At 40.8% G+C, this 26,245-nt stretch overlaps 2 protein-coding genes across 4 annotated transcripts; one reads left to right on the forward strand and one right to left on the reverse strand.

Moving 5' to 3' along the window:
* The first annotated feature begins 479 nt into the window (after positions 1-479).
* Positions 480-16,523, forward strand: CCT2 (chaperonin containing TCP1 subunit 2). 2 transcript variants are annotated; one of them, XM_003906762.3, is made up of 16 exons: positions 480-687; positions 1,403-1,477; positions 1,891-1,956; positions 2,656-2,767; positions 3,077-3,153; positions 3,294-3,406; positions 4,190-4,392; positions 6,753-6,853; positions 7,685-7,812; positions 8,215-8,318; positions 11,881-12,000; positions 12,364-12,492; positions 12,693-12,796; positions 13,041-13,140; positions 14,823-14,964; positions 16,248-16,523. In XM_003906762.3, the coding sequence occupies exons 1-16, from the start codon at positions 523-525 to the stop codon at positions 16,276-16,278; spliced, it is 1,770 nt and encodes a 589-aa protein (XP_003906811.1). In that variant the 5' UTR covers positions 480-522; the 3' UTR covers positions 16,279-16,523. The 2 variants fall into 2 exon arrangements, with proteins under 2 accessions (XP_003906811.1, XP_021778282.1); XM_021922590.2 differs by lacking the exon at positions 12,364-12,492.
* A 3,645-nt stretch (positions 16,524-20,168) lies between these two features.
* On the reverse strand, positions 20,169-25,934 carry LRRC10 (leucine rich repeat containing 10). Of its 2 annotated transcripts, XR_002515697.2 has the most exons (2): positions 24,242-25,934; positions 20,169-20,777 (listed from the first exon to the last, which is right to left on the reverse strand). XR_002515697.2 is itself a non-coding variant. In XM_003906763.5 (1 exon), exon 1 carries the CDS (start codon positions 25,444-25,446, stop codon positions 24,607-24,609), a length of 840 nt encoding a protein of 279 aa, XP_003906812.2. In that variant the 5' UTR covers positions 25,447-25,934; the 3' UTR covers positions 21,602-24,606. The 2 variants fall into 2 exon arrangements, 1 of the variants encoding a protein (XP_003906812.2); XM_003906763.5 differs by lacking the exon at positions 20,169-20,777 and having other exon boundaries at positions 21,602-25,934.
* Between the last annotated feature and the right edge of the window lie 311 nt (positions 25,935-26,245).

Consider the following 26,245-nt stretch of genomic DNA (forward strand, 5'->3'; position numbering starts at 1 on the left):
AAATGAGTAAATAGGGCAAAGATAAAATACTATAAATGTCTCTGTCAGTTCACAAGACCTTAGCCTGGACAGTCAACGTCCAGTTAGAAATAACGTTTGAAAATTCAGTAAGAGAAAAGGAAGTCCTCTTCTGTAATACTCAGTAAATAATGTTTAAAATTAACATAGCAATAATATTATCTGGGAATATGATAGTAAATAGCTCCCCCAAAAAACTGAAAAAGTTGAAAGCAGTTTTCCTGGAGACAGGAAGTGGTGAGGTAGGTAAATTATGGTTTCATTATTGGCACATAACACTTTGAACTGTGTACATGTGTGATTTTAACACAAATGTTTAAAGATTAAATTTAAGAAAATAAAGTGTGAGCAAGAACTCCATTGCTATGGCAACCCGTGCGGCAGCCGCCTCTTTGTTCTTGGGTTGTTCCTCTCTCAACCGCCCAATTCCTCCGTCCTCGAGCGGCGGCCACGCCCCCTCCAGTGTGAAAGGCTGCGTTTCCGGCCCGTGGGGCTCCAATCAAAATGGGACGCCTGCTGGCGGTAACGGCCAGCCGGAGGGACGCGAAGGCCGGGGCCCCGCCCCCGACAGTAGGGTGTGTGACGTCACTTCCGGCTTCCTTCTGTCTGCTGGCCCTGAGCACGAGCTGTGAGGGGATTCACTTGTGTGCGGAACTCCTCGGAACTATGGTGAGCCTGACCTCCCTGTCTCTTGCCCTGCCCCTGCTTCCCCGTGCTCTTGGCACCCCACTGCTTCCTCTGTCCTGCTGGGGTTGTAGGCTCCGTTTCTGGCTTTCCGGCCCGCCGCACATGGTGCGAGCCGTGGGGCGTGCGGCCTGTGCCAGGCTAACCGGTGGAGCCCACCACGAGGGGGAGGAGTGGACCGCAAAGCCAGCGTCTCCTTCTGCCCAGGCCTTTGCATAGTCCCGGGAGCCCAGGCCCGCGCCTCACCCCAAGCGAAGAAATTTCTAGTGTGGGACCCGCCCCGCCCTCCCTCTAGGGGCGGAGCCTGGAGCGGCGGGGCCGGAGCCACCCGAGGGTGGAAGATGGAGGCCGCGTTCCCTCGCCCGCATGGCAGGCGTCCCCTCGATGGCAAAAAACCCCTCCCTGCCTCATTCTTAGTTCAAGATCGTCTTTTGTCTAGCCATAGGTAACTGTCAGTCTCGCTGGTGTATAGTTTATACTCCTGGGGCCTTGTAAATCCGAAAAGCCATGTCGCTCTCCTACAAGTCCCTCTCTCCCACTTAAATGCCTTCTCCGATGATGGAAGCTTCATTTGTTTGAAAACATTATTGTAAATGAGTTTTCTCTTAGATATCCACTTGTAAGACAAGTGGAAGGCACCTCAGTGTATGTGTTAGAGTATTGGTACTTAAACGAAATGCCTCTTGGTTTTCTTTTTTAGGCGTCCCTTTCCCTTGCACCTGTTAACATCTTCAAGGCAGGAGCTGATGAAGAGAGAGCAGAGACAGCTCGCCTGGTAAGCCTTGTTCTAACTTTTGTTTTAAAGATAAAACTGGAGGCCAGGTGCGGTGCCTCACTCCTGTAATCCCAGTACTTTGGGAGGCCGAGTTAGGGGGATGAACTGAGGTCAGGAGTTCGAGACCAGCCTGGCCAACATGGCGAAACCCCGTTTCTACTAAAAATACAAAAATTAGTCTGGCGTGGTGACGGGCGCCTGTAATCCCAGCTACTTGGGAGCCTCAGGTAGGAAGATCGCTTGAACCCAGGAGGCGGAGGTTGCGGTGGGCTGAGATCGCACCATTGCACTCCAGCCTGGGCGACAGAGCGAGACTCTGCCTCAAAAAAAAAAAAAAAAAAAGTAAGTAAAGATAAAACTGTACTTGAAGATGGTAAAGTTGATTCTGATAATATCCTTGGTTTTTACTCCAGACTTCTTTTATTGGTGCCATCGCCATTGGAGACTTGGTAAAGAGCACCTTGGGACCCAAAGGCATGGTAAGAAAAATAGAAAAGTTTTATGTTTTAATATTGTTTTAGAGCCCTTAGTGGAAATATAATTAATAACAAACATTTTAAAATGCTTTTTAATCTTTAGAACGTTTAATTATAAAAGACAAGTATGTTCTTAGTAAAAATCAGAGTCCCCAGAATCACCATCCCCAATCCTATGCCCCTCCTCAGTGACAAGTAGTGTTATAATTTGCATGTACTACTACTAATTTTCTGTTTATGTAGAATTATGTGTACTTTATTATGTATTTTATACTCATGTAATAGATACTGTTTTATAAAACATAGATACTATTTATCAATACTGTTTTGTAGCTTGGTCTTTTAAATTCCTTTCAGTGTAAGTAGATAATACTGCCTCCTCTTTAACTGTCAAATATTATCTTGTACCTTAATTATTTTATAATTTAATTATGGCTGTACTGATAGTTTCTTTCCATTGTTTTTGCAGTTAACAGTGTTGAAACAAAAACTAGTGTCTCCCTGTGCTTCTGATGTTTCTAGGGGTAGATACCACGGTTTGGTTAACATGGTGTATGTATTGAAAACATTTGAATGAATGGATACCACAAAATAGCCATCCAGGGTGTTGATAACACTAGCACTGTATGAGAATACTGATTGAACCATGCATTCTTCAAGATGTACTTATATCTTAACTTGAACCAATTATGTTCCCTTTAGGACAAAATTCTTCTAAGCAGCGGACGAGATGCCTCTCTCATGGTAACCAATGATGGTGCCACTATTCTGAAAAACATTGGTGTTGACAATCCAGCAGCTAAAGTTTTAGTTGGTAAGTCTGAATATACTTTTTCACCAACCTAATAATACTATTGGTTAACATTTTTGAAATAACTTTATAAATAGGCTGTGTTGACCAACTGTACTGTCAATTGATGTCCACTGGGTTTTAGTTATCATTGTTAAAATACAAGCTTCAGGAGTGCCATATATTGGTGGTAAAACTGTTACATTTCAGACCTCAAAGTTCCAAAGAATTTTTTGTATGAGGAACCTTGATAAGTTTAGATTGGTAGTGAATATTTTTGGAGAATTTAGTAAGCAAAGAAGCAATTTTGAGTTAACTAATTTCTTTTTCTAGATATGTCAAGGGTTCAAGATGATGAAGTTGGTGATGGCACTACCTCTGTTACCGTTTTAGCAGCAGAATTATTAAGGGTAAGAGCAACTGAGCAACTCTGTTTTTCCTACTGTTTTTGAGTATCAGAGGTAATCAAGTCCTTACTTCCTCCATCTTTACTGTTGAGGAGTGCTTAATAATTTTCTATTTATAATTTTTATTTTATAACTATTAATAGGAAGCAGAATCTTTAATTGCAAAAAAGATTCATCCACAGACCATCATAGCGGGTTGGAGAGAAGCCACAAAGGCTGCAAGAGAGGCACTGTTGAGTTCTGCAGTCGATCATGGGTTGGTACACCAAAGTACTACTGTTCTAAACATTTAGTGTTCTTTCATAACATGCTTAATGCAGGTAGAAAAATTGTCTTCCTTGAAACCAGTCCCTGGTGCCAAAAAGGTTGGGGACCACTGTTTTAAGGCATTTTTACTAATTTTCCTATTTGCAACTGTATAATATTACTTGTTTTTCACATTCTTTTTATTTATTTATTTATTTTGAGACGGAGTCTCGCTCTTAGAGTTTCCCAGGATGGAGTGCAGTGGTATGATCTCGGCTGACTGCGACCTCTGCCTCCTGGATTCAAGCGATTCTCTTGCCTCAGCTTCCCGAGTAGCTGGGACTACAGGCATGTGCCACCATACCCAGCTAATTTTGTATTTTTAGTGTAGATGGAGTTTCACCATGTTGGTCAGGCTGGTCTTGAACTGACCTCAAGTGATCCACCCTCCTCAGTCTCCCAAAGTGCTAGGATTACAGGCCACCCTCCTCAGTCTCCCAAAGTGCTAGGATTAGAGGCGTGAGCCACTGTGCCTGGCCATTTCTCATATTCTTGCCAATATTAGATTTTTGCTTGCTTGTGTGCTGTACCCTACCTCCCCCCCCTTTTTTTTTTGGCATTTTGCCAGTTTGGTGGGGAAAATAATTTGTGTTTCTTGATTACTGCTGAGGTTTAATTCTTTTCTTATAGCTTACAAACTTGACCAGTCAGGGTAAAATTATCTATTGACATGAATATCTAGATAAATTTTGAAAAGTAAGGTTAATATGTGTATTTGGTTGGTTTTATTTAGTTCCGATGAAGTAAAATTCCGTCAAGATTTAATGAATATTGCGGGCACAACATTATCCTCAAAACTTCTTACTCATCACAAAGACCACTTTACAAAGTTAGCTGTAGAAGCAGTTCTCAGACTGAAAGGCTCTGGCAACCTCGAGGCAATTCATATTATCAAGAAGCTAGGAGGAAGTTTGGCAGATTCTTATTTAGATGAAGGTATGTATGAATGTCAGATACAAGAAGCTTTGATTAGATGCTGAGGGCTGAATACTGAGTGAATTCTGTTTTGGGACCAGTGACACTTTACAAAGCCAGTGAACTTGAATTTAAGGACATACCATATGTGCAACCATTTTTGTCATTTCATTGACTGTACTCCTCTTCCCACACTATTCCAGCATTGTTGATGATCTCTAGAGTTTACTTAACTACCATGAAGTTATTTGCAGTCTCTGATAAAGAGGAAATGTAGTTTTCTTTTGCTAGAAATCATTTATTCTCAAATGGTACTTTTACCAGGATTATATGTGTATTCTCCAGGAAGGGTCTGGGTCAGTGATATCATTGTGTTAGCTAGTTGTCGAGGATGTACAGTTGACCATTGAACAACATGGGTTTGAACTATGTAGATTCACTTAACGCAGGTTTTTTCAATAAATATATTCAGCCCTTTGTGTCTGTGGTTTGTGCATGTGCAACCGAATGTGGATGGAAAATGCAGTATTTGCAGGATTTGAAACCCGTGTATATAGCAGGCCAACTTTTCAAATCTACTGGTTCCAGTCAGCCTGGAACTTAAGTATGTGTGGATTTTGGTGTGTGTGGGCATCTTGGAACCAGTATCCCTTGTATACTGGGGGATGACTAGTTTTTTTAGAAAAGAATTTAAAAAAAATTAACTAGTAATTATGTATGTTTATAGGGCAAGAGGATCTAGTTCTTAAAGAGTGATAAATGAGACATAACAAGTACTGTTTTCTTAGTAGTACATTTTTGTTTGTAGAGTGAAGTTTTCCAGATCATCTTCACATTGAATTTACTTCACAAAATGACCTGTCAAAAAGTATAGGCATTCTTGTACAGAGAAGGAAAAAAAAAGAATTAGATGGTGCTTTATAACTTCTGCTTTTACCAGTGGTTTGGAGTCCTGGTTTTGGTGTATGTTATAGGTCTTGATTTGTTTTAAGAGAATGTCATGATTCTGAAAATACTCTTGGTTAAGTTTATATACAAGAGCTGTGTAGCATTTCTTTTTGTTTTTTTTTTTTTTTTTTTGAGACGGAGTCTGGCTGTGTCACCCAGGCTGGAGTGCAGCAGCATGATGTCGCCTCACTGCAACCTCTGCCTCCTCAGTTCAAGCGATTCTCCTGCCTCAGCCTCCCAAGTAGCTGGGATTAGAGGCATGTGCCACCATGCCTGGCTAATTTTTTTTGTATTTTTAGTGGAGACTGGTTATTGCCGTGTTGGCCAGGCTGGTCTGGAACTCCTGACCTAAGGTGATCCACCTGCCTCAGCCTCCCAAAGAGTTGGGATTACAGGCGTGAGCCACCACGCCTGGCTGCTGTGTAGCATTTCTAATAGGAGCATTACAACAAGAATAGTAGCACAAGCAGCACCATTCTTGAATGTCTGCTGTGTACTAGGAATTGTAATAGGAACTTTAGTCATTTAGTCATCATGACCTGGTGAGTGAGGATTAAGTTCACTTGAATAGAGTAGAAAACCCAAGATAAAGGTGGCTTCGTAAGAGAAAAGTTTCTAACATAACCAAAAAAGGCCTGGAGAGGTAGGTGGTACTGGGTTTGTATGATGGTTCCAAAGCAACAGGACTAGGCTGGTAACTAGCACCTCTGCCACTGGTTACATTCCTGTTTTACAAATTAGCATCTCTGGTTGGATAATTTGTCCAAGGTTATATAGCCAGCAGCAGGGGCATGATTGGGGTCAGGTTTATCTGACTCCATTGTCCATGGTTTTTCATTTTTACCACCAGCCTCAATACCTGAATCTTCAGTTTTTCTCTTGTGGTGGTGATTTCAAGCTAATAAAAGTGGACTTAACCTGTTGTCTTTATTTTGCAACCCATACAGATGTGGGTGTAGTCTATATCTGAAACAAAAGTTTCAAAATACTGTTTAATTTTACTGTCTGTACTGTGTTCTCATATTTCCTGTTTCATATATTATTTTTTAAGTAACCCATTAAATGAATTTTGTAATAACTCTTCTAGTGGGATGCTTTATACCAGGAGTGTCCAAGGAAGAGAATACAGTCATGGGTTCCTAGTTTCTGTTTCTGGTTGGGCCAGTAAAGCCCCTTCCTCATCCCTCTTTTCTTATCACTAGAGACAGAAGCTAAAATCCATGGCTTTCAGGCACTAAAAGCCTAAAACAAAGCAAAACAACAGCAGAATAAAGTGGGTTGGACAAGCTTGCTTTTATACCTTCTAAGAGCTTGGTAAATTGGACTTAAATAGCTTCTTTGAAATAGTGATATGATAAAGCAGACAGCTTTATAAGATTTACTAAGGCTGCTTTGAAGTATTAAATATGATATTGTTCTTATATTTATTGTAGGCTTTCTGTTGGATAAAAAAATTGGAGTAAATCAACCAAAACGAATTGAAAATGCTAAAATTCTTATTGCAAATACTGGTATGGATACAGACAAAATAAAGGTATGTAACTGTACTTTTTAAAAATTCAAATTGCTGGCCAGGCGGAGTGGCTTACTCCTGTAATCCTAGCAGTTTGGGAGGCCGAGGCGGTGGATCATCTGAGGTCGGAAGTTTGAGACCAGCCTGACCAACATGGAGAAACCCTGTCTCTACTTAAAAAAAAATACAAAATACAAAATTAGCTGGGCGTGGTGGCGCATGTCTGTAATCCCAGCTACTTGGGAGGCTGAGGCAGGAGAATCGCTTGAACCCAGGAGATAACGCCACCGCACTCGAGCCTGGGCAACAAGAGTGAAACTCTGTCTCTAAAGTCTCAAAAAAAAAAAAAAAAAGAAAAAGAAAAAAAAATTGCTGGCTTCTATAAACTCAGGAATCAATTGCGCTAAAAAGCTTGGGATAGGTGTCTATTGTATATATACACATGTATATACTTTTTGATATATATATTGGTAAAAATGTTGAGATATGCTATGGGACTCTTTAAAAAGAGTAATGAGGACTGGCATGGTGGTTCACGCCTGTAATCCCAGCACTTTGGGAGGCCAGCCAGGCGGATCACAAGGTCAGGAGTTCGAGGCCAACCTGTCCAGTATGAGATGGTGAAACCCCATGCTACTAAAAATACAAAAATTAGCTGGGCGTGGTGGTGTGCACCTGTAATCCCAACCACTTGGAAGGCTGAGGCAGGAGAATCACTTGAACCCGGGGGGTGGAGGTTGCAGTGAGCCGAGATTGCTCCACTGCACTCCAGCCTGAGCAACAGAGCGAGACTCAATCTCAAAAAAAAAAGTAATGAAACTGATGCTCTCTTTATGCTTTTCTTTGTCTTAGATATTTGGTTCCCGGGTAAGAGTTGATTCTACAGCAAAGGTTGCAGAAATAGAACATGCGGAAAAGGAAAAAATGAAGGAGAAAGTTGAACGTATTCTTAAGCATGGAATAAATTGCTTTATTAACAGGTCTGTGCTTGTAAGAAAGGATTTTTTTCTATGAAAGTTTAAGGAATACTTTATATTTACTTATGTTGAATTAATGATTTGTTAGGAACTGCCTTACATAACTTCACCTAAATTATGGATTTTCATAATTTGTAAACTGTGATTTATGCACACTTACAGTGGCCAGAATTATGGGATTGATTTATACAGTTACTATAATAAAGAACACCTGTTTTCAATGCTAGTAGTGGATGCATTAGTACTGTAATTGATAAATTCTAATTATACAGGTAAGAAATGCAATCTTGTTCTAATTTGCATTTCTTTTACTTGTGTGGTAAAAATGTTTACTTGTTTTTTAGTCTAATGTAGTTTATCTTGTAATAGTTTTGAGCATAATGTTTTCATATATTTTATTTACAGGCAATTAATTTATAATTATCCTGAACAGCTCTTTGGTGCTGCTGGTGTCATGGCTATTGAGCATGCAGATTTTGCAGGTGTGGAACGCCTAGCTCTTGTCACAGGTATGGAAAAAAGGTATTGTTTTTTTAACAAACACAATAGTCACTCTTGGATTTATTATTTGTTACTATATGCAATTCATTGTTAAGAAATCAAAGGAAGGAGTTTAGAATTTCAACAGTTATTCTGAAATCTATACTCTTGGATATCTTTAATTTAGAAATGCAGATACATTACATTTACTATACCAAATTATATACCACGTTTGCTGTAGGTATAGATTTCTTCATTGTGTCACTGTTTTAAGGGTAGATTTTTGGCTGGGTGCAGTGGCTCGTGCCTGTAATCCCAGCACTTTTGGGAGGCCGAGGCAGCCAGATCGCTTGAGTTCAGGAATTTCAGACCAACCTGGGCAACATGGCGAAACCCCATCCCTACAAAAAAAAAAAAAAAAAAAAAAAAAAATTGGCCAGGTGTGGTGGCGAGCGCCTGTGATCCTAACCACTTGGTAGGCTGAGGGATGAGACTGTCTTGAGCCTGGGAGGCAGAGGCTGCAATCATGGCGATCGTGCCACTGCACTCCAGCCTTGGCGACAGAGTGAGACCCTGTCTCAACAACAGCAAAAAAAAGATAGATATATTTTTTCTCACAAACCTGTAAGAGCATTGTTAAAATCTGAACAAACTAGAGCTTTAAAAAGTCTTAAGTCTATTTATATTTATCTAGTTTGTTCATTTGTTTTTATTGCCAAGTAAGTAGCTGAATGCTTTGTGTCCTTTGTAGTAGTACAGTTATAATAGGTAACCTTTATTGAACACTTACTGTATGCTGAAGAGTGAGTCAAGTACTGAAACATTACTTTTATTAATTTTTTTAAGTTTCTGAAAGTAATAAAGGTTAGCATAAGTGAAACAGTCAACATTGTATAATGGAAATTAGTATACCTCAATACCCTTTAAAAGAAGTATGAGTGATATAATTCCAGTTGAGTCAAACAGAAACTGTGTTTGTAAATCAGACATGTCTGTCTATATCAAAATGACATAAGAGTTCAGGCTGGTTGCAGTGGCTCATTCTTGTAATCCCAGTGCTTTGAGAGGCCAAGGCAGGAAGATTGCTTGAAGCCAGGAGTTCAAGACCAGCCTGGGCAATATAGTAAGACTGTCTCTACAAAGAATTAGCCAGGCGTGGTGGCACATGCCTGTAGTCGTCTACTTGGGAGGTTGAGGCAGGAGATCTCTTCAGCCCAGGAGTTCATGGCTGCAGTGAGCTATGATCACATCACTGCACTCCATCCTAAGTGACAGAGCAAGACCCTGTCTTTAAATTTAAAAAAAAAAAAAAAAAAAAAAAAATGTAGCTTGTCTGCTCTTTATTGTGGTAACTAATGGTTTAAAAATTTTTGTTTATTAAATGTTTATAGATTTAGGGGTATAAGTATAGTTTTGTTAATGGTTTTCATAGTAAACTCTAAGCCCTAGAAAACTAAGTTTAACAGATTTTTCTAGATTTTAGGTCCTTGAAAATGAATGAATAGGTTGGAAAGTGGGTTTGGAAATGGGAATTAAGGAGAACTGGAGACATGGGTTATGAGTTGTGAAGTCAGTAGGGCTGCCACATGGTTTGGAACTGCCATGATTATTAGAAGAAATTATAGTGTACTAACCTTTGGAGAGTGGACTTGGTCTCATCCCAGAATGATCTCTTAAGACATTTTTTTAAATCATTTGAGAAGCATAGTCTTCCTCTAACCAAGAGACATTTTCTTCTAATTACTTGAAGTGGGTTTACCTGCTTTAAAGTTCTTTAGGAGCTGCTGCATACTTGATGCTTTAAGGCGACAAATAAACAAAATTTAAGATGCTCATGTTTGTGTAATTCATTCTTTAGTTCCACAAAATAAAGATGTAAGAGGCCGGGTGCGATGGCTCACGCCTGTAATCCCAGCACTTTGAGAGGCCTAAGTGGGCGGATCACAAGGTCTGGAGTTTGAGACCAGCCTGGCCAATATGGTGAAACCCTGTCTCTACTAAAAATACAAAAATTAGCCAGGCGTGGTCGTGGGCGCCTGTAGTCCCAGCTACTTGGGAGGCTGAGGCAGGAAAATCACTTGGACCCAGGAAATGGAGGTTGCAGTGAGCTGAGATTGGCACCACTGCACTCCAGCCTGGGTGACAGAGCGAGACTCCATCTCAAAAAAAAAAGATGTGAGAAGTAAATGGTAATATATTGATGGGATAAACGTATCGTAAGGTCTTGACATGAAATTGCTGTATATACCCAGAAGAATGTTTATTTAAAGTACACCAACTATATGTCTATGAAGTTGACCACATGGTGGCTCCCATCCTTAAAAGCTCAGTAGTTGTCAAAGGTGTTTGATAACATTGGTTCTTGCAGGTGTCATTAAATGTCTTGAGCTGGGCATGGTGGCATGTGCCAGTAGTTTCATCCATTCAAGAGACTGAGGCAGAAAGATTGCTTATGCCCAGGAGGTTGGGGCTGTAGTGTGCTATGATGGTGCCTGGTGAACAGTCATTGCACTCCAGTCTAGGCAACATAGCAAGACACTGTCTCTTTAAAAAGAAAGAAACAAAGCCTTACATGTAGAAGGATGAAGTGAAAAGTTTCATAAGCCAAGTTAGTGTTATTTTTGGATATGACATGTGAAATATCTGTTGTGTCTCACATCTAGAACACAAAGCAGTCTCAGAATTTTCTCAGCCAGAAGTAAAAAGAACTTTATACAAATTATGAGTATAAATTAGTAGTTTAGAAGACCAGAGTCTTTATGAATTTATTGTAAAATAAATAATAGGGCATTGACAGATTTATCAGTAAGGAATAGGAAGAGAAGAGTTGATTGATAATATATGCAGTTCACATTATGAAAAGAGTAGTCAGCTAGAGAAAAGAATTTTGAAATGGAAACCTGACTTGCTTAGTTAGGAAATAGGGAATGAAGTGACTGACCTGTTCAGTTTACAGCATGGAAGATGGAGGGAAAATAGGAATAGAAATGAGACATAAGGACTAAAATTAATTTGTTCTTATTAAATTTGGTCTGGGAAATTCTTAGTATGCATTTCTTTTTTTTAGGCCTTAGGACATTTCATTTGTGATAGAGATACCAGGTGATTATTAAGCGGTTCATGAAGTGTATAGTGGTTGACATACAGGACAAATATTTTCATGTCTTGTGCTGGGAATTATAGATTGGATTCAGAAGAGAATCTGAATTTCAATTCAAAAGTAACTGCTTTAAGACTCAGTTTAACCTTTGGGAGGTAGTATTGTGTGTGCTTATAGATCTGAAGCCAGACTGCTTGGGTTTGAACCCCAGCTTTTTATGTTCATCCTAGTTGGGTAACTTTGGATAGGAAAGTAAACCTCTTGGCCTCATTTTTATCGTGTGTAAAATGGATAATAATGGAGCCTATCCAAGAGGATTGTTTTAAAGATTAATTAGTCAATATGAAGTATTTAAAGAGTGCCTGGTATATAATAAGCAATCAGTCTTTAAAATGTTAAACACATCACCTATCATTATCCATTACTGCTTATTAGAAAACAGGAATTTTAAGCCTACCGTGCATTTAGCTAAGAAATGTTTATGTTTATAGGTGGTGAAATTGCCTCTACCTTTGATCACCCAGAACTGGTGAAGCTTGGAAGTTGCAAACTTATCGAGGAAGTCATGATTGGAGAAGACAAACTCATTCACTTTTCTGGGGTTGCCCTTGGTGAGTGATTATGTAGATCCTGGTTAAGGTGTCTAAATTCTTGCTAGGCTCTGTTGAAGTAAAGGCTATTGTAATTACTAGAATAGTGTATCTTACAAGTCTCAACTCTTCAGAAGCATGATACATATTTTGTTTCAGTCTCTTGAGGTCAATCTTGTATTACTGTGTCTTTGTGAAAAGTGCATGTTCAACATAGTTTTTTTCCTTGATAACTTAGAACCATTATGAACCTTGATTGTTGGAGAATGTATAATACAGGAAGACAGATCAGCTTTCAGAACCCAGTAATATAACCAACACCTGTATAAATAATAGAAGGCAAACTTTTTGTCCCTAAGTGGTCACTGTGACTTTTAATTTTAGGTGAGGCTTGTACCATTGTTTTGCGTGGTGCCACTCAACAAATTTTAGATGAAGCAGAAAGATCTTTGCATGACGCTCTTTGTGTTCTTGCGCAAACTGTAAAGGACTCTAGAACAGTTTATGGAGGAGGTAAGCATTTAGAAAATGTTGAATGTATTTTTATTTCTTGAAGTACAATATAAGTCATAAGTGGTTTTAATGGTTCTTATAGAAACTTTATATTGCCTTTGCACTAAATTTTAAAATGCTTGGCATATCTTAAAGTCAGTAATTCAGTATCTTGGAGACAACTAAGTTTTACAATATTTTGTTGGAAATTTAATCTATAGGCTGTTCTGAGATGTTGATGGCTCATGCTGTGACACAGCTTGCCAATAGAACACCAGGCAAAGAAGCTGTTGCAATGGAGTCTTACGCTAAAGCACTGAGAATGGTAAGTTAATCAGAATGAGAGATCTGAACTTAAGTTTTGTGGTTATTGATAGTTTTAAAATGAGTAGAAAATAAACTGGTTAATACTGCTTTTAAATTTAATTCTGGAGTTTCTCTTCTTCGTGAGCAGTAATTGAAGCAGATATTACATTGTTTCTAAATGCGTAATTTTAAAAAGCTATCCTAGTTGGGAGTAAATCAGTGGTTCTTAGAGTGAGTAGTTACTTGTTTTCTTCATTTCATAGTTGCCAACCATCATAGCTGACAATGCAGGCTATGACAGTGCGGACTTGGTGGCCCAGCTCAGGGCTGCTCACAGTGAAGGCAATACCACTGCTGGACTGGGTAAGCAATCAAGGGGAACTTTGTGGCCGTTGTTAAAAGTAACTCTTTTCACCAGCCCTTTTTTTCTTTTGGAGCATAAAGAGTTAACGATAACCAACCATATAAAAGACTCTTCTGCTTTGTCCTTGTAACCATTATATGTGCTGGGAAAATGTGTGTGACTTTATATGCTCAGCATTTCCCAAATTTTGTTATTCCATAAGACATACAAAACTGATTAGAAGATTTGTAACTATTTGGTATATAATGACTATAGGATTTAAATATAAACAATACTTACACTCTGGAAAATAACAAACTATTATGTTGCTTATACAATCAGTATTAACTCCTAATTTCATAGTAAACTTACTGCGAGATAATCTTGAGTACAGATCACAGATCTCCAGTCCATAGATAAGAGTGGCCAATGAGGCAGATTTAATTCGTATTGAAAAACTTTCTGACAAGCTGTGCTGGACATTATAGAGTAGTCTTAAGAAGATAGATAATCCTGTCATTGAACCAGAGGGAGCACCGGTTAATCTGTGAGAAAGTGAAGCAGGATTCTCACAAGAAGAGAAGTTGTGTAGATGACTTCTGAATTTTCTTCCATTTGTTTTTCTTTTTTTTTTTTTTGAGACAGAGTCTCGCTCTGTCTCCCAGGCCGGAGTGCAGTGGCCGGATCTCGGCTCACTGCAGGCTCCGTCTCCCAGGTTTACACCATTCTCCTGCCTCAGCCTCCCAAGTAGCTGGGACTACAGGCGCCCGCCACCTCGCCCGGCTAGTTTTTTTGTATTTTTTAGTAGAGACGGGGTTTCACCGTGTTAGCCAGGATGGTCTCAATCTCTTGACCCCGTGATCCGCCCGTCTCGGCCTCACAAAGTGCTGGGATTACAGGCTTGAGCCACCATGCCCGGCCCCCATTTGTTTTTTATTATTTGACATTGTTGTCTTCTAATTAATTAGGGTGACCAGTTGACATCATTATTATTATTATTATTATCATTATTATTATTATTATTATTACTGAGACAGTGGTCTTGCTGTTCCCCAGGCTGGAGTGCAGTGGCACCATTATAATTCACTGTGGCCTTGAACCCCTGGCTCAAGCAGTTCTCCTTCCTCAGCCTTCCAAGTAGTTAGGGCACATGCCACAATGCCTGACTAAATTATTTTTATTTTCTTAAGAGATGGGGGCGATCTCACTATGTTGTTCAGGCTGGCCTCAAGCAATCCTCCTGCCTCAGCCTCCCAAAGTGTTAGGATTATAGGTGTGAGCCACTGAGCCTGGCCCCTTTTATTTTATTTGTTTATTTTTTGAGGTAGAGTTTTGCTCATGTTGCCCAGGCTAGAGTGCAATGGCATGATCTCAGCTCACTGCCACCTCTGCCTCCCAGGTTCAAGTGATTCTGCCTCAGCCTCCTGAGTAGCTGGGATTACAGGTGCCCACCACCATGCTCGGCTAATTTTTATATTTTTAGTAGAGAGGGGATTTTACCGTGTTTGCCAGGCCAGTCTCCAGCTTCTGATCACAGGTGATCTAAAGGCTTTCTTTGAGCTCATTTGTAGGCATATCCACCTACTGAGTAAAGTAGTTGGGTGTCCTAATTTTATTAATAATAGGATTAATTTTTATTATAAATCATTAGAGATGTTTTGATAGTTAAAACTACTTTTTAGTAAACACTTTTTCTTTTTAGATATGAGGGAAGGCACCATTGGCGATATGGCTATCCTGGGTATAACAGAAAGTTTTCAAGTGAAGCGACAGGTTCTTCTGAGTGCAGCTGAAGCAGCAGAGGTGATTCTGCGTGTGGACAACATCATCAAAGCAGCACCCAGGTACCCTAACACTTTTCTCAGAAAAAATTATTAACAGCAAAACAAAAAAATTAGGGGGCTGTGTTCATTTTATAATTAGAGTTAATGAAAAGCAGAGACAGTTTTGCCTGGATAAAAGTATTATGTAAGTTATTTAAAATATCACAACTCTTAACACTTAAGCCAGAAAAACTTAAGAGGATGGGCAGCTGAGGTAGCTCTTAGGATTGAAAAGGCACAGAAAGAGCCATGCTTGGAAAGGTCAAGTACTGAGGACAATAGATGCTGTGATGCTTTCTATTGTCTTTAAACAGAATTATAGCAAAAGGAAACTGAGTTCTGTAACTAAAGTGTTCTGATTAGGGGCAATGTCATATAGCCACACCTACTCCCAGAAATCTTCACAATAAGTCAATGCCCTCAGCCACAATGGAAATACACTTAAAAAATGTGTGATACCTTGTTTGGTCTGATACTGTTTTAGAGATTAGGTATCTTTTATTAGCAAATTCTGAGTAATTTGCAGTAAAGAAACTTAATTTTGTTTAACCCAGCCTTCCAAACTTACCAGACCATGGGCTTCTTTTTCATGTTCCTTATTAATCTCCAGAGGACTTGTTTTTCAGATCAGTGCCCTGTGACAGCTGCTTCATAACTCTTTTGACAGTGGTTAGCATCCTAGTCCCTCCATAAGCTACTAAGGTTGAAAAGTTTATCTCTTTATATGACCCCTGTATAATGCTGTACTCTTTGATCTATTCTTAAGCTTCTTCAGCTTCTCTTAACTGTTGTGTTTGCCTCTAAAAGCAGTGTTTCTCAAGCTTTAGATCCTTGAACAAGCATTAAGTAGAAATTTACTAGTACCCTTATCCCATCTTTCCAAAAGATTGTTCTATGCCCCCTTATTGTATGGTCACCAAAGAATAAAAGATGAGAATAAAAGGTGCTGCTTCTTGGTGGGGGTATCTGCAGAATCCCAAAGCAGAACAGTGTTGATGTGCTAGGGCATCACACGGAGAGGGGCTGAGTGGCTAGCTCAGTCTCGCCTAAAGCCAGCAGTCCCATTGCTGTATAACCCATTAGACCATGACATAACCTGGTCACCTCTTAAAAGCCCAACTTCCAATACTGCCACATTGGGAATTCAGTTTCAATGTGAGTTGTATAGGGGACACACATGCAAACCACTGCAGAGCTATAACAGTTTTAGTACAGGATTCTAGTTGTGTTTGTATTTGGTATAGTACTTCGGATAAAATCATGCTCTTCATTTTTCACTGTTGACTTTTTTCTTACTTTCATAGGAAACGTGTCCCTGATCACCACCCCTGTTAAGCATTCCCACGTGCTGTTGATCTTTGGACCAGTTTCTAGCAAAGTTGTGTTTGAAAGGTAGTCTCTTAAAGAAGACTGTGGAATCTGTTTATTGGTGCCCATTTTGTATCCTTAAGTTTGGCTATTTAGCTGACCTTCTCTTTAACATAGGTCTAATTTATTTGCCGTGTCATTTTCCATACAAATCAGTTGATTTAAAAGTTCATTTCTCATACTGTGCATTAAAATAAACATTTGAACAATTACTTGGTTCTTATGTCTTATATGTGTGTATTCTGTTTGAACTCTACTTAATGAAAATTAATGATTATTTTAAATATGGCATTTTCCAGCTTAATGATTGGCCATCTACATTTTTGAAATAATTATCTTGATTAATATAAGCCCAAGTTAAGTGTGATAAACACACCATATATTAATCTTTTGGTTTTGTTGCTGGGCCATAAGAACCCTCAATTATGGCCAGGCGTGGTGGCTCATGCCTATAATCCTAATATTGGGAGGCCACGACAGGTGGATCACTTGAGGTCAGGAGTTCAAGACCAGCCTGGGCAACATGGTGAAACCCCATCTCTACTAAAAATACAAAAATTAGCTGGGCATGGTGGTGGGCGCCTGTAATGCCAGTTGCTTGGGAGGCTGAGGCAGGAGAATCACTTGAGCCTGGGGGACAGAGGTTGCAGTGAGCCAAGATCGCACCACTGCACTCCAGCCTGCGTGATAGTGAGACTCCCATCTCAAAAAAAAAAAAAAAGTGTAAATTTTACTACCCGTTTAATTTTGTTTAGTGAAAAATGCCATAAACTAGTACTCATTTAATTTTGTGTAGTCTAAATGCTGTCTCTTGCATTGGAAAAAATTACAATGCTTTCTGTGATGTGATTTTTTTTTTTTTTTTTCTGTTTTTTGAGACGGAGTGTCCCTCTGTCCCCCAGACTGGAGTGCAGTGTGGCGCGATCTCGGCTCACTGCAACCTCCACCTCTTAGTTTCAAATGATTCTCCTGCCTCAGCCCTTCGAGTAGGTGGGATTACATAGTAGTCTGCCACCATGCCTGGCTAATTTTTGTATTTTTAGTAGAGATGGGGTTTTGCTATGTTGGCCAGGCTGGTCTCTATGTTATATGATATTTTTATGCTTGAAAAAGTCATATTAAATGTTGCAAGATGATGTGCTCTAAGTACTTTTTGTTTTTTTGCTTTTTTGTTTTTTTTTTTTTTTGAGACAGGATCTCATTCTGTCCCCCAGGCTGGAGTGCAGTTGTGTGATCACGGCTCATACGGCCCCTATCTCCTGGGCTCAAGCGATTCTTTCACCCAAGTAGCTGGGACTATGGGTGCATGGCATCATGCCTGGCTGATGTGTTTTTTTTGTTGTTGTTTTTGTTTTTTTTTAACTTGTAGAGACAGACTTTGCTGTGCTGCCCAGGCTGGTTTTACAGCACCTCTTTCCAATGCTCTGTAAGGTAATTTCTCTAAAAAGTATGGTTAGACTTAAGTATTGTTACTGATTGGGTTTTTTTTTTTTTTTAATTTTTTTTTTTTATATATAAAGGGTTTTTGTTTGGGGTAAGTGGATAAGAGAATGAGAACGGGTGTAAGTATGGACTGAGTTCGCTGGTTTAAAAGGCAGCTCTAGATTTGGAGGCTGTTACTGCATCAGTATGTAGCAGAATAGACAAGAAGTAAGAGCCCAACAGGTTGAGTTTTTATTGGACAGCTGTGCTAACATGGAGGGACCTTCCCATAAAGGAGCAAAGGATTTTTAAAGAAACACTGATAGACCAAACATGTTTTTGTTTCAGGGTCAGGGGAAAAGTTGAGACATCTGAGAATTTGTCTCAATATTTTAGTATTTGTAGATGAGATTAAAACTAGAAAAATGTGACATTATCAGAATTACACTGATTGAATAGCAATACCATCTGCTGTGTGATTTTTTTTTAAGTGCTTTATCACACATTAGTTGTGATCCTCACAACTGACGTAGGTGGAGCAGGAGAGCATATGAGAGAACCCACAAAGGATGTGGTGGGACAGGTGAGTTTATCCTGAGGGACCAGATGGCATGGAGTTACACATATTTTCTTAGGTACTTAGGCATATTTTCTCCAAAGACCTTAAAACAGATTGGCCAATGAAGAAGTTTAGAAAAGTAAAAATATGGAAACTACTATATTCAAAAATATAGCCATACCTTGCCTTCATATATTCTGAAGCCCTTACTGATTGTTGTCTTTAGAAAAATCTCAAGTTCACAAATAATCTTTTCAGTTTCAGAGGTAAGTATGACCTAGACCTAACTCCTGTTAACGGTTTTTTTTTTTCTTGAAACGGAGTCATGCTCTGTCGCCTAGGCTGGAGTGCAGTGGTGTGATCTTGGCTCACTGCAAGCTCCGCCTCCTGGGTTCACACCATTCTCCTGCCTCAGCCTCCCGAGTGGCTGGGACTACAGGCGCCCGCCACCACACCCGCCTAATTTTTTTTGTATTTTTAGTAGAAACGGGGTTTCACCGTGTTAGCCAGGATGGTCTCGATCTCCTGACCTTGTGATCTATCCGCCTCGGCCTCCCAAAGTACTGGGATTACAGGCCTGGGCCACCACGCCTGGCTTGTTAACGGTTTTAGGATGGAGTTTTTACAATTTTAGATTTGGGGTACACGTGCTGCTTAGTCACAAGGGTATTATGTGTGATGATGGGGGTTGGGCTTCTAGCATATCCATCACCCATATATTGGACACCGGACCCAATAGGTAACTTCAGCCCTCAGGCCTATCTTACCCTCCATGCTTTGGAGTCCCCAGAGTCCATTTCCTCCATATTTAAGTCCACGTGTTGCTTTTGTTTAGTTCCCACTTAAAAATGAGAACATGTGATATTTGATTTTCTGTTTCTGTGTTCACTTAGGATAATGGCCTCTAGCTCCATCCGTGTTGCTGCAGAGGACATTTGTTTTTCTTTTTTATGGCTGTGTTGTATTCCATTGGTGTATATGTACTACATTCTTAAAAGTCCAGTCACCTTTTGGTGGCTTGTGGTTGGCTTTGTGATTTTGCTACTGTAAATAGTGCTGCAACTGCAGGTGTCTTTGATAAAATGATTTCTTTTCCTTTGGATAGATATACAGAAGTGGAATTGCTCGGTCAAATGGTAGTTGTAACTTTATTTCTTTGAGATACCTCCATACTGTTTTCCATAAAGGTGGAGCTAATTTACATTCCCACCAACAGTGTATGAGTGACGGAAGGAGTTTCTTTTAACTCAGAAATAGCAAGCATGGAAGTAGTGAGTTTTTGTTTTCACAAGACTTGTGACCTGAAAGTAGAAATTTGGAATGGGTCTAAGTGCTTAGGAGCTTAAAATCTATCCTAGTTAACCTTCAGTTTTTCTCTGAGGAAGGATAATTTGGGTTTGATGTTTTACACTCATCAACCCCAAATCCAGTCTTCCCCTGCTAGCTGCCTTGCTCACAGCTCCCTGTGGATTGGTTTTCTATTGCTTTAACTGAGGATGCACTGGCAGGAGATAGGGAGACAGAATCTATTCTCTTCCTGCCTTTGCTCTTTGTCTCTGGAGGTAACTGCATCCCTGCAAGACCTGCTACTATATCTTTGTTAGGCAGCACCTCTACCATGGCTCTTAGCTCTTAATGGATTTGGGAAACGGTGTTTTGTTTTGTTTTGTTTTGAGAAGGAGTCTTGCTCTGTCGCCCAGGCTGGAGTGCAGTGGCAGGATCTTGGCTCACTGCAAGCTCCGCCTCCTGAGTTCACGCCATTCTCCTGCCTCAGCTTCCTGAGTAGCTGGGACTACAGGCGCCCGCCACCTCACCTGGCTAGTTTTTTGTATTTTTTAGTACAGACGGGGTTTCACCATGTTAGCTAGGATGGTCTGGATCTGACCTCGTGGCTCACCTCCCCTCGGCCTCCCAAAGTTCTGGAGTTACAGGTGTGAGCCACTGGGCCCGGCTGAAACGTTTTTTTACCCTGTTCGGTCTTACAGGTGATGACAGCTGCTGCTATTGTGTCTGGGTTGCTATTGTTTTTTTCCCCCACTTCACCGTGTCTTCACTAAAGTCTCTCCATGTAATCACATGGGGTGAATGCAGTTTCTTGCCAGGGCTCCGAATAATAGAAGTCAACAAAATACTCTGTACAAAACCCTTCATAAAAGTCTGCCGTGTGCCATATTAGCACATTAGGTCAATAGAAGATATAAAGAGAACCTTTTTAAAAATCAAAATTACTATAGAACTTTTCAGATTCTCAATATGAAGACTAAAGATAACCCTGATTTCATTTATGATTTTAAAATTGTGAGCAGTATATAATAGCACTTTTCAAAGGAGTATTGAAAAGATGACGTGAATTAACTTAACCTGAGGAAAGTACCTGGCCCGGCCTCTGGCAGCGCTCCACGTGTCAGCCTTTCCTCCTGTCCCGTGGGCTGGGTACTGACAAAATCTCCCATCTTCAAGAAGTGTGGTGGAACTGTACAAGGCACTGATGATTCAATGATAAGACCTGCTTAGTGTTTGCCAGAAGTGGACAGTCCATAAGGAAAGAAAGGCATGCATATCTTGTTGTTTTCAAATAGTAGTAGTATCCTTTCTATGGTACTGAGATGACAAATAGTGTGCTTAAAAACAAACAAAAAATGAGCAAAAGGCAGAGTAAAAGTATCTAACAGGGCCGGGCGCGGTGGCTCAAGCCTGTAATCCCAGCACTTTGGGAGGCCGAGACGGGCGGATCATGAGGTCAGGAGACCCAGATCATCCTAGCTAACACAGTGAAACCCCGTCTCTACCAAAAATACAAAAAAATTAGCCGGGCGTCGTGGCGGGCGCCTGTAGTCCCAGCTACTCGGGAGGCTGAGGCAGGAGAATGGCGTACACCCGGGAGGCGGAGCTTGCAGTGAGCTGAGATCCGGCCACTGCATCCCAGCCTGGGCGACAGAGCGAGACTCCCTCTCAAAAAAAAAAGTATCTAACAGGACCCATGTCTTCAGTCACATGCTTCCTGCCCCTTAAGAAACAGATTTAATGCCAAGAAATAGTCCCGTGTTTTCAAGTACTTTGGTGATTAAGTTAATTCTAGAATAATAGATAAGGATCAAAGTATATTCATTTAGAAATTTGCAAATGCATCTTTGGTAATCATGTCTGTGTGTTTTCCTATTTTGGTAAGGCAGGAACATTTGACCAAATTGTGGTTATATCTCTTATATTCAGGACTTTAGATATTATGGTTGAAAATTTTCTGAAGGGAAAATAGCTTTGTTGTTCTATTGCCACTTTTTTTTTCTCCTGCAAATCATGGGATGCCACTTTTTTTTTTTTTTTAAAGCAAGGAATTACACTTGCTTTTAGGGTAAATATAGGTGTTGTGCTGCCTGGTATAATACTTAGTAAAAGAACATTTTATGTAAACCTTCACTGTCACATGCCAGGCACTGTTCTATGCATTTTATACACAGTAATTGGTTTAATCCTTACAGTGCCCTGCTGAAACTGTTACCATTTTACTGATGAGGAAACTGAGGCACACAGATGATAACTGACTAGTTATTGGCAAGCCTGGGATTTGAACCCAGGTAGTCTGAAGGGCCTTATGCTACATTGCCCTATGTACATTGGGCAAGCCACTATGCTACATTGCTTAGCCACTATGCTACATTGCTTCTGGTTCACTGTGTTGGATATGTGCCTTTAGTTTGAGTTCAGTTGCTTATTAGGGCACAAACCCACTTTTAAGTGTAAAATTACAAACTCTAGAGATGTTGCATTTTAGGACAAAATAAAGAAGCAAACTTGGTTGCTGGTTCATTTCCATTGATTCCATGTTAAAGATTTCAGTTGGCATCACTCTTATTTATGGACTCTAAAATCCTATGTAAACTTCTGGAAGACCTTTTCCCTTTGATGCATTAACACTTTGAGTTTCAAGACTTAAAATCAGGAGCAAAAGAGTTACATTTGGTGCTTCAACATTTTCTTATTTTACTTTCTAATTATGTCAACATTTCCAGAAAACATTAGAAGGGTTATAGACATGTAAGTATGCATTTATATACTTTATAAAATTGATTGAAATCCTACAGTGAAAACTTTTTGGAAAGCAAATTCAACAGCAAACACTTGACCGTACCATTTGAGAAATGTCTGTTGTGTATTGATTGTTTTAGAATAAAACAGCTTGATTATGGGCCAAAATGTTTATAATTTGACTACTGATTCAGACCATTTAGCTCTGTAGATGAGAGTTCTGTATGGATCAATTGGCTTCACTCTGTTTTATGGTTATAGTCTGCAACTACAGAATGGCCGATTAATCTTGGGAAGGGGAAGACAGGGTCAAAAGAAAGTCAGCAATCGATAAACCTTGCTATAGATTAAGCTTAGAATGCAAGTTCTGTTGACAAAAGTTTCTATCATCAGCTGAATATAATTTGGCTTCCGTCATTAGGAATGAGATAAATCCTAACTGTCCAACAGAAATCTGGGCTTGTTTCTAAAGGAGTTAAATATGTTTGACCTGAAAGTTTAAACCTATTACATTAAATGATTAAAGGGGCCTTTTTTCACAGTCTGATCAATGGGTTGCAAATGCTCTGCAGTTGGGAGGTGGCAGTAGGAAGGAATTATGCAATATCATGGAAATTTCTCTTCCTTTAGTTTAGCAGGAAATATTTCCGGTAGGAAGACATACATGAAAATAGGTCTGTTGTGTAATGTCATTTTAGAACCAAACTTTGTTGGGTTAAGATGCTTTTATGGAAAAGGTCCTTTTAAAAACTTGGTACTGTATGTTTTAGTTAAGATGACACTTTTTGTGTCCTTGTTTGCTGAAAAGGTTCAAGTACATAAAGAATTGTGTTATTAAATCACCCACTAACAACAATTTCTTTAAAGTTTATATATTTGTGAGAAGGTCACAATTTACATACTTTCAAAAAACAAAATACCTTGGTTTATACACTGTCAAAACAGTCTATAGAAATCAAAACACATTGAAACAAAGGCAGAGATACTAGGCGAAAGAGGCAGAGACTTCCTATATACACTACAACTTGCTATTCAAATTTCAAAGTACTTGTTTCAAGTGATCACATTTCTCACCTACTACCTTTAGACTAATATGCTTCTGGAAATGTGGTTTTCCTCCAAGGACAGGGATTCAATTTAGCTCAGCTCTGGCTCATTAGTGTGAATAAACAGAAGGGCTTTGCTTCAGGGAGGTAGACAGGAATCACAACAAGGCTTGACTTTAATGAGACTGCATTGCCACAGAGGTTATCTTTTCCAGATGACTTCCAACATTGTCAGTGACAGTGAACTGTTGGGAGCAGATCTTGGCTCAAACCTTTAGGGAAAATGAACTAAATCAGCATGAGCCATTGTCAAGTTTAAGGTGACAGCTGAAGGCTGTGTGTGGTGGCTCATGCCTGTAATCCCCGCACTTTGGGAGGCTGAAGCAGGAGCATCGCTTGAGCCCAGGAGTTTGAAACTAGCTCGAGCAACATAGCAAGACCTCATCTCTACGAAATTAGAAGACTTAGCCAGGTGCGCACATCTGTAGTACCAGTTACTGGGCAGGCTGAGGCGGGAGGAAGGCTTGAGCCCAGTAGTTAGAGGCTGCAGTGAGCCATGATTGTGCCACTGCACTCCAGCCTAGTAACAGAGCGAGATCTTGTCTCTAATAATAATAAAAGGGGCAGCTGGAGTCCACCAGAGGTATTGTCCATCAGGGATCTTTTCAGCAGGCACTAAACTGCTGGGGAGAGTTTCATCTTGAGCCTTTACAACAACAAACAACTTTTTTGTGTGAATCTGACTGATTGCCTAGGTAGAAATGTCCTTTTCAGTGGCCTCAGTGATACATTGATACTGTTTATGGTCATTTACAGTAAAGAAAATATGTCCTGCAAAGGGACAGACCACCAGAATATTTAATTCTATGACAAATACCTTATTTGAGGAGCTCATGAGCCTCATGACCAGTCACTTCTGGAGAGTGCAGGAGTTCAAAGTGTCCCAGCCCTTTTTGCTCTTCAGTGTTTCAAAATATCTGCATGGAGAAGCTGTTTTCTTGCAAACAAGAATTCTCTGGATTCTCATGCCATCATTGGCACACAACTCCCCTCTGGAAGAAGAGCTGTTGGCCAGAAATATTTTCTCAGTGTGATTTATGGCATTCCACCTGGCTGTCTCCATCAGTCTCTACTAGCAGAGCCACCCCCAAATGACCCAGAGCCATCCTTTCCACTCCAATGGAGAGGCTTCCAAAACATGCTGCAGTTGGGTCCCTGGCACTGACTTGCAACTGAAGCTCCTCAGGAGTTGGTAAGAGGAAGTGGAGGAGGTGGGACTGGTGCCTGTAGCTCCTGGCTTTCCTCTCTGACCAACGCATAGCGCCTGGCTTTTCTAGGGTCAGGCTCTGGCGTCTCCTCTGCCCATCTCCCCACACGGCGCACACCTTTGGCCACCTTGGGTGCATTCCTGCAAGGATTGTGGTCATAGATGACCAGCTTCAGACTTGACAGATGGGCCAGGCTGGGGAAGTAACGGATGCTGTTCTGGTCCACATCAATCACCTCCAGGAAGGGCATGTGAAGCAGCACAGCGGGGAAGTCAGTTAGCCGGTTGCCCGAGAGCCAGATGGTCCTCAGCTCCTGGAGGCGCCGGAGCTGGCCTGGCAGCAAACGCAGGGCATTAGAGCCGGCATGCAGAGTCTTAAGGAGACTCAGCTCACAGACAACCTCTGGCAGCTGGGTGAGGCAGTTGGCCTCGATCCATAGGGTCCTGAGGTTCTGGAGCAGGCTCAGCTCACTGGGGAGGTCGCAGAGTTTGTTGTTGCCCAGGTAGAGGATGCAGAGTTGTTTCAAGGTGCACACCACTTGGGGCAGAGCCTTGAAGTTGTTGAAATCCAAGGCCAGAATCTGCAGGTTCTGTAGCTGCCCCAGCTCCGGAGGCAGGCTGTTGAGGTGGTTGTCACTCAGGTAGAGCTTGACCAGCTCCTTGAAGGAGCACACGTGCAGGGGGAAGCGGCGTAACTGGCTCCCACTCAGATCCACCATCTTGTCCAGCGGCATCTCATGGAGGTCCCTGACCACATAGTTCTGGCAGCAGTCAGCAGGGATGAAGGCCACGAGGGCCCTGATGGTGTTCCCCATGCAGAGGCTGGGGGTATGGTGAGCCCCAGAGGACCGACTCACGGAGTGGGGCTGGCTCAGCTGACTGCTCTGGGGCCTATCCTACCCTCCCATTATAACTTGGGGATTGCATGACAAAAGCCAGTCACTTTGACAGAGAAAAGTGCTCCTGATAGCAACTTGAGTGTCTGGTGACAGCGCAGCAGTCCGGCAGGGGCTGAGAGGCCATGTCTGACTCACATGCTTGCCTTTAATCACCTAAGCCCCAATCCCCTTTATCAACTTTTTTTTTCATTTCAAGCTGAAAATAGCTTTGCTGTTTTTTCCCTAATGATAAAATATTAACACATCACATAAAGGTGTAAAAGAAGAAAACGAAAAACACCCATAGTTCTATTATGCAGAGATAAATACTGTATACATTTGCATGTGTCCTCTAGCCTTTTTGCTATAAGTAATCACTTGTTTTTTAAAATTGCACTTTAGGAGCTTTTTTTTTTTTTTTTTTTTTTTTTTGAGACAGGGTCTCATTCTGTCACACAGGCTGGAGTACAGTGGTGCAATCTTGGCTCACTGTGGCCTCGACTTCCTCGACTCCAGCAATCCTCACACCTCGGCCTCCTGAGTAGCTAGGACTACAGGTGCACACCACCATGCCCGGCTAATTTTTGTATTTTTTGTAGAGATGAGGTTTCGGCATGTTGCCCAGGCTGGTCTTGAACTCCTGGGCTCAAGAGATCTGCCCATCCCGGGCTCCCAAAATCCTGGGATTACAGGCGTGAGCCATGGCACCTGGCCAGGAACCTTATTTTTTAATCAT

The sequence above is a fragment of the Papio anubis genome, chromosome 9, assembly GCF_008728515.1.
Source record: "Papio anubis isolate 15944 chromosome 9, Panubis1.0, whole genome shotgun sequence".
NCBI classification, from domain to species: domain Eukaryota; kingdom Metazoa; phylum Chordata; class Mammalia; order Primates; family Cercopithecidae; genus Papio; species Papio anubis.